This window comes from Dendrobium catenatum, unplaced genomic scaffold (assembly GCF_001605985.2).
Source record: "Dendrobium catenatum unplaced genomic scaffold, ASM160598v2 fragScaff_scaffold_847, whole genome shotgun sequence".
NCBI classification, from domain to species: domain Eukaryota; kingdom Viridiplantae; phylum Streptophyta; class Magnoliopsida; order Asparagales; family Orchidaceae; genus Dendrobium; species Dendrobium catenatum.
In genome coordinates this window covers 2,318,882-2,331,933 of record NW_021319309.1, presented here as the reverse complement: position 1 = coordinate 2,331,933, position 13,052 = coordinate 2,318,882, and the positions used below count along the sequence as shown (strand labels likewise).

Genomic DNA, 13,052 nt, shown 5'->3' with positions numbered 1-13,052 from the left:
TGAGGGCCTCAAGTGGTGGCCTAACGGAGGTGAGGGCCTCAAGTGGTGGTCCGGTAAAGCAACGGGAGCAACGTCGTCAAGCGGTGGTCCGGCGGAGGTGAGGGCCTCAAGTGGTGGTTCGACGAATGTCCAACGGTGGTCCGGCGAAGGTCCGACGGTGGTCGAGGAGGAGCTTCTTCCTTCTCTTCTTCTTTTCTTGCTTGGATCCCCTTTCAAGAGAAATGAGGTGTCTATTTATAGATTTTCTGGAGTGGCATAGCCCGTAAATAGGTAAGAGATCAAGGGTAAATGGGGAGTGGTTGGATGGACGGCCGATATTGAATCCCTTGATCATGCACCGTTCGTCAGACATTTGGAGGTCTTAATGATTTTGGAATTTGGCGATCTTGAGCTCGTTGGATTTGTCTCGTCAAATCCCTCAATTCGATTATAAGCTCGTCATGTTTGGAAACCGTTTGGTAACTCAAACTATGGCACGAAGCTTCCAACAATGCTTCGGGTCCTTAATTTGGACTCATTTGGGCTCGGATTGAGTCGAATTTGGAGTCGTTGGGTTTGTATTTCTGAGACGCTCAGTTGGACTGTAAGTTTGCTGAAATCGGAGTTCAGATGATCCCAGATTTAATTTTTGAAGTTTCTGGCTTGATTTTGCATCGAGATTCGTGCTTGTTCAAGATAATTTTTGGAGGACGTATCAGAGATAATTATCTTTATTTAATTTATAAATTTTTATTAACTATACTCCTTATCATTTTCTTAATCGCTAACGTCGGCTTCAAGCCCGACCAAAAAAATTTGAGTATATTCTAAAGATCTATAATTTATGCCCTACAAAAAAAAAAAAATGATGGCTTCGCCACTGTGTTATAGAGACAATGATTTTGAACATTTAGATTTTTTTTTTTTAATTTGCACTAGGGCTTTTGAAAATCATGCTGTTTTAATTGATTGAAAAATACTCTGAATTCTAAAAAAAAAATATTATTGTACAATTGAAGTCTTTGAAAAGTGTTCTAAATAATCTCTACTAATATAGTTATATTTTGAAATAGTTGATTTTTGCACAATAGTGTATTATGTTGCTTACCGTTAACGCATTTTGGTAATTTTTTAAATGAGTTTATTTATATTTCTGTTATTGCACTGCAATAGATTATGTGTTTATTTAATTAAATTGTATGCTTTTGTGGAGTTTTGGGGTGAATGCAGGAAGCTCTGTTATGACGCTAAATGCATATTCTGATGCCAATTGCACATTATGCTATTATATGCACATTCAGTTCTCAGAATTCTTTGAATTATATCTACTGAGAATTATAAGGGTCATAATTCTACGAATTATGTCTAATTGGAGGCATAAGGGTCAAAATTCTTTAAATTCTATGTGAGATGAAGTACTTGTTTATTTACTTTTTTAATACTATTATTTGAATTCCTAATAACTATAATTATTGTTATGTCCATCACAATGATTTATTATATTATTTTTAACACTCATTTAAATGCTTCATAACATATTCATTTAAAAATTTAGATTGATAAATGTAGTATATTGAGCTATGTTAGCTCACAGTTATTTCACCTTCTGCATTCAAAATATGAGAGGGGGAAAGGCCAGTTGAGTAGTAGGACCAAGATCTAATTTGAGTATGTAGAGATATTTCTTTCTTTTTTATTTTTGTATAATCATGACTAGTTAATTATATTGTTATGTTATGTAGTCTAATTTGTAGCCATGTACTATCATGGTATATTCATTTTGACGATAAATGAAAAGAAAATTTTTACGGATGAGTTTATTTTTAGAATGTTGTTAGTAGCTCTATGATTATTGTTGTTTTAAAGTTAAAATTGGATGAAATTTTTGAAAGATTTCCAAAACTTTTAACACCATAGGATCTATCATCTATCCATATTTTTAGTCTTATCCGGTTGGGTTGTGACACTTTCTACGTCAAACTTAGCTTATAAATGATATTTTATTTAACACATTGTCACCACTGATGAAAATGTTGGCTCCCTGCTCTCATTTATAGAAAAATCTTAAGCTAACTGCTGATGAAGTTAAACTTTTTTTATATTACAAATTATCAAATTGCAATAAAATTTCTCAGTTTAGATCTTTGCTGCAATGGTAAATCGTTATATGATATGTTTGAATTATCCTCTATTCCCACAAACCTGGATAGTTCTATATATTCCTCTATTTGAAATTTGGACTCCTCTACTTCTTAAAAAAACTTTCCTTAGCAAGGCTGCTGAATGGAGGAAATATCAAGAAGACATAGAACTGTTGCAACACGGATGGTAATAAAGGGAGAAATTTGGACTACGATGAGTGTGCTTTTCACCTATCAATGCCTTCGAACTTTTGCTTCCTTTTGAAAGGAGAAAATTATTCTGTGCGGATTCTGGACCGGAAGTACTGCTCGAATTATTGTGTATTTACTTAGAATTTATTCAATAAATACACAGTAAATCAGCAAATATTAAGCAAATCTCACAAAATATTTAGCGAATACTAACAAAATACTCCACAAATGCTCACAAAATACTCAGCTAATCTGAAGGTTTATTGCCATCCGTACTACGCACAGAATAATTTCCTCCCTAGAAGACGGTTGGCAACTAGGGATGTATTTGCTTCACATGAAGCTTTCTATATGATACCGGGTACAAGTTTTTTAGAGAAATTATTATGTGAGGAGTTCGGACATATCCGAATTCTAATACGTACAAGTCATATGATTTGTCAGCAAAGTTGTATATTGTGTGTACAAGTCATATGATTTATATATATATTGATGTCCGAATGCAAGCTACGTCCAAATTCTGCACGTAATATTTCTCCAAATTTTAACTATTCTAAATCTAGAATGTTAGAATTTTACTTTTTTTTTTTATTGAAAACTTATTTTATTTCTAATTCAGTTTTCTGAACATTGTTAGTTTTTAAATTTTAATGCAGCTCATATGTTACTTTTGAGCTGCATTTTTTGCCTTATAATTATATTTTACAGTTAGTAGGAAGATCTGCGCTCAATTTCAAAAAAAAAAAAAACGAAATGTTGCCACATCGATGGAACAAGCATGACACGTGCGCCGCGTACACCGTAGTATCGGCAGTTAACAGCATTTCAACGATTCTCTCTGTCTTTCTCTTTCTCTCTTCTTCCTTTTTCTATCTAACACGGAATGTAGCAGAAGCACACCCATCTCCATGGGGCGAGAAGAGGACACCATGGAAGATCACTGCCTCCCGAAATCGTCGATGGCCGGGGGTGGCCTGATCGTCGGAAACTACTGCCATGATGTCCTCTTCCGCGACGGCGTCGTCGTTGGCGAAGGTCTCGGCGGCGCTGCCTCCTTTCTCTCTAACGTTCTCGATCCCCTCTCCTCAAACCCCTCTCTCTACATATCTAAGGTCGGTCCCGACTTCAGCTACTCAGTATCGCACGCCCCCATAACTTCCACCACTTCTCAAACCACCCTCTTCCACGCCCACTTTCCTTCCACCCCCGGCGGAGGCTACCACGGCGACCGCGTACTCCACTGTATCCGCACCTGCGAACCGATCCTCCCTTCAGATATCCCCTCCTATAAATTTGAATTCGGACTCGCTGCTGGAGTTGCCGGGGAGATTCTCCCGGAAACCCTAGCCCGCATGCTCGATCTGTGCCGCGTCATGTTCGTGGATGTGCAGGGGCTAATTCGGATTTTTGATTCCGAAGACGGTGCCGTGGGGCTCATTCCGCTGAGGAGCACCGCTTTTTTCGAGCTTATTCCTCGAATCGGATTTCTTAAGGCTTCGGCAGAGGAAGCACCGTTCTTGGATTTAGAGGAATTGAGGAAGGTTTGCTGCGTGATAGTGACGGAGGGGAAGAATGGGTGCAGCGTGTATTGGAATGATGGGGAGGTGAATGTTGCACCATTTCCAGCTGTTCAGATTGATCCGACTGGCGCTGGAGATAGTTTTTTGGGTGGGTTTGTGGTGGGATTGAGCTGGGGTTTGGCCGTGCCGGATGCTGCACTTCTAGGGAATTTCTTTGGCGCGTTAACTGTAGGCCAGATTGGAATTCCCAAGTTCGAGCTGAGCTTGCTAAAGGTTAGTTCTTATAAGTTCTATTCTTTAACAGTCTTGATTTGTAATAGTTTATCTTAACCAATGTTTTTGTTTATGTTTTCTGAGTTGAAGATTTTTTTTTGTTTCGCCTTTAGATCATGATTTCGATAAAATTTCTGTCGGCGCTGAAGCATTCATGATGCTTTTTTTCCATTGACCATGCGACCGCTTGTTTCATAGGCCAACTGATTTGGTTTAGGAACGAAGTGGGCTCCACTAGTCATTGTAAATGCTTCATATAATCATATTATATGAGAGAAAATGTGTGGCTGGATATACTGATATAATTTATATCAAATTTAGAATACATTATATTTGAAATTAGATTAATACAAACTCTTTATATACATTATTAATATTAAAGCAAATTTAATGATTTTCAAATCATACAAATTATATCAAGATATTTTTACACAATTTAATGATTTATTTATAGATTTTAGAGGAACATAATTCTCATTTTTTGTATGATAATCTTTAAGGATATATAAATGTTGTCCAACTCCATTATTTATTCTCTTCTAAAGCTGTTGAGCTTGGTGAACTTGTTTTGCCATTTGCAGAATCTATGGCATGTATTTATGAACGATCTTGCCTCATTCATGCATTTTAATTTTCTCTATTTTGTATTAATCTCTTGTGCATATTCCTCATCATAAAGTTAATTTAAAATTGACTTTGAAAGCAATCTCAATCCTCTAGGTTAGGGGTGCAAACGAGTTGAGTCGAGCTCTCATCATGCTTAACTTAAGCTTGACTCGCTAGCTAAATCTCAAGCTCGAACTCGAGTCAAGCTCAAAAGGTTAGCTTGAGCTCGGCTTGTAGCACTGAAAATGAGCCCGCGGGCAACTCGTGAGTTCATGCCCTCACTCGATACCACCGGAGAGGAAGAACACATGCCGCCAGAGAAAAAGAATGCGTGCCATGGCAGCTTGTCTCGAGCTCGCAATTTGGCAGATCCTACGTGAGAAGATCAAAAGAGGAGGATATTTTTTATTAATTTTTTAGAACTATTTTGAAAATTGTTACAGCTCTATTAATGTAGAGCTTTCCAAAAAAAAAATGTAGAGCAGCTATTTTTCACGGGAATATAAAATATTTTCAAATCATGGTAGTTTTTTTGGGAATAACTTACAATTTTATTCATTACTAACATATTTTATTAGATGAAACAATTTTTTTGCTGATTTGTCTAAGAAAAAAAAATAAATTGTCATAAAATTACAAGCCAGCTTATGAGCTCGCGAGCCAAGCCTGATTAAGCGCAAACTCGAGCTTGTTTAATAGACAACCTCAAGTTTCAGCTCGAGCTTGAGCTCTCGATTCGATAAACTTGGTTTGCGAGCTCGTTATCGAGTCGAGCTCGAGCCGGCTCATTTACACTCCTAATCTAGGTGTCATTCCTGAAAGGACCAGCAACTCATATCAACAATCAAGTTGTCATGCTCATATGCCAAGCAATTTTCACTCGAGGAATCTCTTGGCATTGTGTAGTTCTACTCAGGAAATTTCACAATCCATATCAGTGCATTCTCCTCATTGTATTCCTCTTGAGAAGACCAAGTCCTCCCATGGATTGGTTTCCCTATTGTCCATAGCCTTCCTCTCATACTATCAGAATGCTTATCCAGTTTCTCAGCTTGATTATTATCTACTTGGAATCGCAACCAATCTACTCAACATCGCACATAATAGCCTGTAACTCTAAAATTAACTCAAAAACCTCAACCATGTTGTCCATTGGTCATTATTGCATTCAAACACCAAATATCTCTTTTTTTAAGCGTTTATTTTAACAAATATTCGTCATGGTACATCATCCCAACATGTAGCACATCTCACATGCATTAAACATTACTTATTGGCCGTTTACATGCATCTGCACCCTCTATGCAAAACCTAGCATCTTAGAATTCTCTCGACGACGTGTTTTCTCAACTATGTGGGTCCATTAGGCAACTACATGTGGACTTCTTTAGCTTCGTAAAGTGCTCCTACTTCCTCAATCTCTTCAACTTCTTCTATTTTAAAGATCCAAGGAGTTCTTGCTATTTTTGAAGATTCATAAGATTAAGACTACTTGTTCCAGTTGTTCCATTGCAAGCCCCAAGCTATTATAGAGTTTCCTACTTCTATTACACTCTCTCAAGGTAGCCTTTGTAATATTGCAATCAACTATTTTAGTTCATTCCGAGGGAGCTAGCCTCAAAACAGATGTATAAATTCTCACCAAATCACTATAAACTTCATGTTTTTTTTGTTATTTGTGTTATTTTCTTCATGATGTCTACTTTGTCGTCATATCTAAATCCCAGTAACTCATGTCGAAAATTTCACTCATAAATTATAATCTCTTAGAGATGTTTGTTTGTTGGACACTACTAGGCTATGTAGGTAGTATAAATTCACTGTTTTCTTTTTTATTTCACTCATTTACTCATTGTTTGTGCTAAAAACCAAAATTATTCTCGCCTAATCTTCCTGTTTTGATAAATTCTATTTTTTCATGATTTTCTGTAGGCTGCAGATGCAATAGGAGGTTTTTTAACTTCTCTCTAAATTTTAGCTTCCTTTTGTTGGTAGATTAGCTTTACTGATAAGATTGTCATCATTCATAGAATATTGTTTTGGTGTTTTTTTGCATTTTTTTCTTGTTTGTTGTCTAAAAGTTCAATGCCATATAAATTAGCTCTTTTTGTTAGGTGTCCACATGAGAGTTTTGTGGAATACACAAATTTTTTTAATGCTTCTAATCGAATGTGTACTTCTAAGATATGCCATGTTCCTATAGAACTACAATAGTAATAACCAAGTAAAATGACAATTGAATTTCTATCTTCATGGAAAAATAGAGCGCAGAGTATGGGCATTTTTTTGCTTGACATCTACGTCCATTAGAAAATTGTGCTTGTACAAATATCCATAGCAAGTAAAAACTTGAAAATTTGTGAAGTTAAAATGACACATTTCAGTATGAGTAAAGTTCTAAATTGAAACTTGTTGAGTGAGAGAAATTGATGAGAGACACAGAGGGAGAGAGTGATGCAAAAATTTCTCCAAGGAAATCTTTAGTGAAAAAAGGGGTTTAGCTCAATTTAAACAACTTTCACTAATATTAAAAGAGATTATTACATACTGCCCTTTTCCATAATTGGATAAGATGGTAATAAAAAGTAAAGAAAAGCAAGTGATTGTTGGTGTAATGGTGTACTAGTGAAGACCTTTCAAGAAGGTTTATGGGGCACCTAAGGTTGACCACAACACAGCTTTCCTAGAGATCGAAGCAATATAAGCTCAATGCAATGGAGGATATAATTCAAGTCGTGATGTGCTAAAGGTGGTTTGCAAATGCTCCTAATGGAGTAATTTGATGCATATTTATATATTTTGAGAAGGATGTTTTGTTAATTTTTGAGGTATATGCCAAAATATTTCTTTTAAACTATTTATATTCAAGCTGCCTTTAGTTTACTTCTTTTATGTTCTACTTCTATTTTTTTATTCTATACAAATTTTCATTTTATAGGTGCATTTATACCATTTTATATCTCCAAACCACCAAAATCTAATTTCCATTTTCACATCTTTAACTTCATTGTCCTTCTAATTTAATCAGTCATCATTATATTATTTCTATTTGTGTCACGTCCATCATAACAATGCATGCTTAGGCACGTAATTAATAAAAAACTTGTTTTTGATTTGTTATAACACTCATGTTGAAGCATGGTGCTAAAACATGTGCAAGTCTCTTATATATGTTGAAATTCATTGACACATGTAGTTTTGCATTTGATATTTTGAAAATTAGACCAATGCATGGAATATATTTACATGTCTGGTAAGGGATATGATAAAAATTCACACAAAGGAATGTGGCATGCCTATGGATCAAATCACTACCAACCTCATTATTTATCTTTGGTCTATCTAAAAAAAGTATAAACCAACCATTTAAGGCTTATTTGAATACTATGTTCATGCATGACTCTCCCAACCACATGGTTCAGGTTGATAACGAAGCATTGATTTAGGCTCTTGTTGGTAAAATCTTTTTAGAGGCACACAAGGCTTGCATTAGAAATTATGCCAAGGCATGAAAACCCTGAAGGCTATAACTTCAATTATGTCAAATCAAGCCAAAAATCAATCCCACAATTGCTATTTAAATTCTTTTCCATTTTCACCTTTACTTGAGGGAGTAGGCTTATGTGATCCCAAGGGGCACTTTTGTCATTAGATGTATCATTGTATTTTGGTTATTTATAAGCCTCTCCTCCTCTTTGAAGAGGATGATGATTATTATGATGAAAATTTTTTGCTCTTTGTTTCTTGGAGAGTTGTGAGAGCTCTTGCGAGAGTTTGAAGTCCTTGGTGAGGGTAAAACAGCACCCATCAACTGCAGGAAGCGTCCGGGCCCGTGGTTTTCTCCACCTCCAATTCGTCTTGTTATTTTCCCCTAGCCGCCGGCCCAATCCTTTCCCTTGCCATCGGCCCCTCCACCACCTATCCCTAGGCTGACTACCACCCTAAGCCGCCACCCCCTCCCTCCCCTAAACCGCCGGCCAATCATCCCTCCCCTTGGCTGATTCTCCACCGACCCCCTTTCCTCTCTTAGCTGTCGGCCACCTATCCCTCCCCTTGCCTCCAAATGTTCAAATCAAGTATTCAATACTTTCCCTACTTAGTGCATAGTAAATTTGGATAGTCTTAAATTCAAATTTTAATTCACTTAAAATCTGAAAAAAATTTCTAAAAAAAGATGGGTTATATTAGAAAAGTTTTCCTATTCATACGTATTTGAATTTTTAATGGAGATTTGCCCTAAATCCCCTTTCCTAAATTAGCATCCTAAAATTGACAACTCCTTAATTCCTCTAATTAATCCCACCTCCCCCTAGCCATTGCCACCCCTCTGCCCCTCTCCCCCATTATGATCCTTCCAATTTAAGTTTCCCAAATAAGCCCCCATTAAGGCTTTCCAACCCCCTTCCCTTGTCTCCTTATTTGAAGGTCATTTAAATTCAAATCTCCCCCAATTGCTCCTCCACTTAAAGCATCCATTAATTCCTACTTCAATCCCACTTAATTCTTGTCCTAATTGGCATGCCACCTAGACAATAATTCAATTCCAGGATTTTAATAATTGCTGAAATTAAAATTCATAATTTTCTATTTTCTGCCTTTCCTTATTCGTCACCCAAATAAGGAATTAAAAGGGTGCTCTAGGCCGGCCATAACCTCCTCCCCCTTCTCTACACTCGGGCTCTTCGCTTAATGTTTTCACCTAAGAAGGAGAAGTGAATCCACCTCCCTTGGCTGGTCACATTCAAATCCTTTGAACACTTTAATCCCTTGTTGACTACAAGGAGTGTTTGCTTCAAAGCGAACCCACAGACGATCATCGCCCTGAACCTGAAGAACGTTGGAGCAAAGTTCAGAAGCTTGAATAAGGTAAACCCTCCTCCGAACCTTTTTATCTTCTAACTCCTTCTCGATTGTGGCATCATTGAAATTATGAAAAAGCTTCTTTGCCAAGCCTTCTAATATGAGAATGTGTAAGGGATCTTAATAGTGACTATTCTAATTGTTAATCGAGAAATTTCCTTTGAAAACCCCACGTTAAGCAAAGCTTGATTTGATTTGATTATTTTGTTCTCCTAATATTGTCTTATAATCAATTGCCTAAGCTTAATCATTGCTTTATTGTTTTCAATCTTTTGTTTAAGTCATAGGAAGTTGAATAATTGATATTGCTCATTCTTAAGCGTGTAATTTCAAAGTTAATAGCATCACATGTTCATGAAGTTCTACATCAGAAAGGACCCATGGTTAAATAATAAGAAAATCTGTTGTCATAATCAAGGTTCATTACAAACAAAGGTTGGTAAACACCTTAATACACAATGATGGAATCATGTGATCTTGACATAATTTGTTTGTCAAATCCTTCATTGAGTTACATGCACCATGCAATCATTGTTGTGGTTAAATTATTTTTGCTAAGTAGGCCTTCATCATGGACATCATAAGTGGTTTTAGGTTTAATTTTATTGAAGTTTTGAATTTATGTTAAATTATCATTTTGGATAATTAATAGGATTGTTTTGATGGGTTGATATTTGAATTTGAATTAGGATTTAATCTTATATTGTTATAATTATAAAACTCAACTCGTTGCTATCCTTTTATTACATTAATTACTACAGTTTGCTTTTTGTTTTGGATGTTTAATAATCATTTCTTTCATCCTCTCTCGAGTCTCGATGCAGGCTGTGAGGCAAGAACTGGAGAGAAGGGGAAACCAATATTCAGGACAGTGTCAGAGAAAATTGTCTGTAAGTTATCAGAAATCAGTTTCTCATAAAGATTTCCAAGAATTCCTATTTAGAACTGCTGAGTTATATGGAAGTAGCGATGGAAAAAGAGATAGTAAACATATAGGAGACAATGGCTTGTGTGAGGTACATGAAGGACATAGCAAAATACTTTAAAACGAAATTTTTATCACAGTTTTGATTGCCAAATTGACCACTATTATGGATGTAGCTGGCTTGCTCTTCAAATTCGAATAAATATTCCTTGAAATTCTGTCATACAAGAATCCTTGAACTATAATAGAGCTAAGTTCATTAGAGTAGTTTGTACTCCTTCACTGTAATAGCTCTATCTCTACATCCTCAATGTAAGACAATTAATTGCTATAACAATTTTCTTGTATTTTTGCTAATGTGATTACCACTGCTTCTATTTCTCTTGTTCAACATGAAGTTTTGCAGTAATGTAGTTCTTTCACAGTATGTTTCAAGCAGAAATTCAATAATCTTACTGTTTTGCCCTTTTGCGAGATATATTTGTTTCCAATTTCGGTCTTAGTATTATTTGCTTGATGTAAGTTGAAAAGTTGACATTTCTTTTTTGAGAAATTTGGGATCCTCTATTAAGGTTATGTTTGAGACGGCTTTTTTATTGCTTTTCAAAATAAAATTTTAGTACAAAATTTTTAATTTTTATATTAAAACTCCGTTTTAAGAAGCAATAAAAAGTCGTCCCATATGAAGCCTAAGTCTGTGATCATCCCAAATTTCTCAACAAATTACTTCATTGAGCTATTTTCAGAAGATAATATCTATCTAAGGTCATCCACCAGTACACCGAGCACTGCGAATTCTAACTATGAGATATTCAGTCCATTCAGATCGGCCTTTTTTGTTCTGTATGTAAATATCTTTGGTAGCTAATTTTTTTCCTGGTAGTATGACTGAGATTTTAGCTTTAAGAGGAGATTACTCAAATATTGAATAGATTATTTGTTTTGATCGAGCTGAATGAGTGTAAGCTTGAGCCAAGTTTTTTGACTCAATCTGATCTTCGAGCTAATTTGGAACAATCTTAAAATAGGCCTATCAAATAAGAATTAATCAGGATTATCACGTGTGAAATGATTGACAAACTTAGATTTTATTTGAGATAGTTTTATTACTATTTTTTAAAACAGTTTTTTAATACAAAAATTTTTAGCTGAAAAAATTTTGTATTAAAAAATTGCTTTAAAAAATAATAATAAAGTTGTCCCAAATCAAGTCTTAGACAACCATGATTATTCGATTTATTGCCCCAAGAATTGCATTCATGATTACTTTTGTTCATACAAATCTCCAAGTTGGGAAGGCTGTCAAAATGGAGAGATTATTCTGTGCGGACGTCAGACGCAGCTATACGACCGGAAGCGAATTAGGTGTAGCCATATCAGCGGTATCGAGCACGATATTGAGCCGCAGTACTAAGCAGTATCAAGCCGCAGTATCGAGCAGGTGTGGCACATTTTGGTTCATCTCTGAACTGCGTTCTACGTCCGCACAAAATAATTTTTCGTCTAAATGTCGCCTCTCTCTTAATACTAGTGAGAAATGTTTAGGTTTAGTGAGAAATGTTTATTGCTCTGCTCATAATCTCATAAATTAAAACGAAAATTATCATGGTGATTTTAAATTTATATTCATCTCTGAACCGTGTTCTACGTCCACACAAAATAATTTTTCGTCTAAATGTCGCCTCTCTCTTAATACTAGTGAGAAATGTTTAGGTTTAGTGAGAAATGTTTATTGCTCTGCTCATAATCTCATAAATTAAAACGAAAATTATCATGGTGATTTTAAATTTATAAATTTTCTCAAAAATTTTTGAGATGTAATGATTCCATTTTCATTGAAATTAGGTAAAAAAAAAAAAGCATCACTTTTATTTATAAAAAAATAAATGAGCTTTAATACATGAAGTAATTCTCTATTTTTACGGTTATGATTTTAGTCAAGCTTTTTTTATGTTTAAGCGTGAATAAGATGAAACTTTTTTTTTACAATAATTTTACAACAATTTTTATAAAAAAAATATAGCCGTTAGAAAACTTAAAATTCAGATCTCTCGAAACTCACTTCTAAAACAACCAAAAACAAGAAATATGTTATCTTCAAAGGACCATCAATAATAAAATCATGACGATCTTAACCTATTTCTCAAATGCTATGATAGGTTGACTTTCGGCTCAAACCAAAATCTAATATGATAATTCAGTCTAATATAGGTCATGGATCGGATCCAAGTCAACCCTAACTAGATCCAAATCTTAATCCAATCCAAAATTTATCTGGATTTGATACAAGAATGCAGCCCCAATATGAAACCAACAAGTTGACTAAAACTTCGTTTAGAATAACTTTTTTTCTGTTTCTTAAAGCAACTTTTAATATAAAAATTAAAATATTTATACTAAAAATTTATTTTAAAAAGTAATAAAAAAATCGTCTCAAACGAAGCCTAAGTTTTCTCAGAATGAAAAAAAATATCTATAACATTAGAACGAAAATTAAAATATTTACACTAAAAAATCATTTTAAAAAGTAATAAAAAAATCGTCTCAAACGAAGCC

The 13,052-nt window shown here is 35.0% G+C and overlaps 1 protein-coding gene across 1 annotated transcript; it reads left to right on the top strand.

Moving 5' to 3' along the window:
- The first annotated feature begins 3,142 nt into the window (after nt 1-3,142).
- On the top strand, nt 3,143-10,887 carry LOC110113641 (inositol 3-kinase). Its single transcript, XM_020846299.2, has 2 exons — nt 3,143-4,105; nt 10,396-10,887. Exons 1-2 carry the CDS (start codon nt 3,221-3,223, stop codon nt 10,615-10,617), a joined length of 1,107 nt encoding a protein of 368 aa, XP_020701958.1. The 5' UTR covers nt 3,143-3,220; the 3' UTR covers nt 10,618-10,887.
- The last annotated feature ends 2,165 nt before the right edge of the window (nt 10,888-13,052 follow it).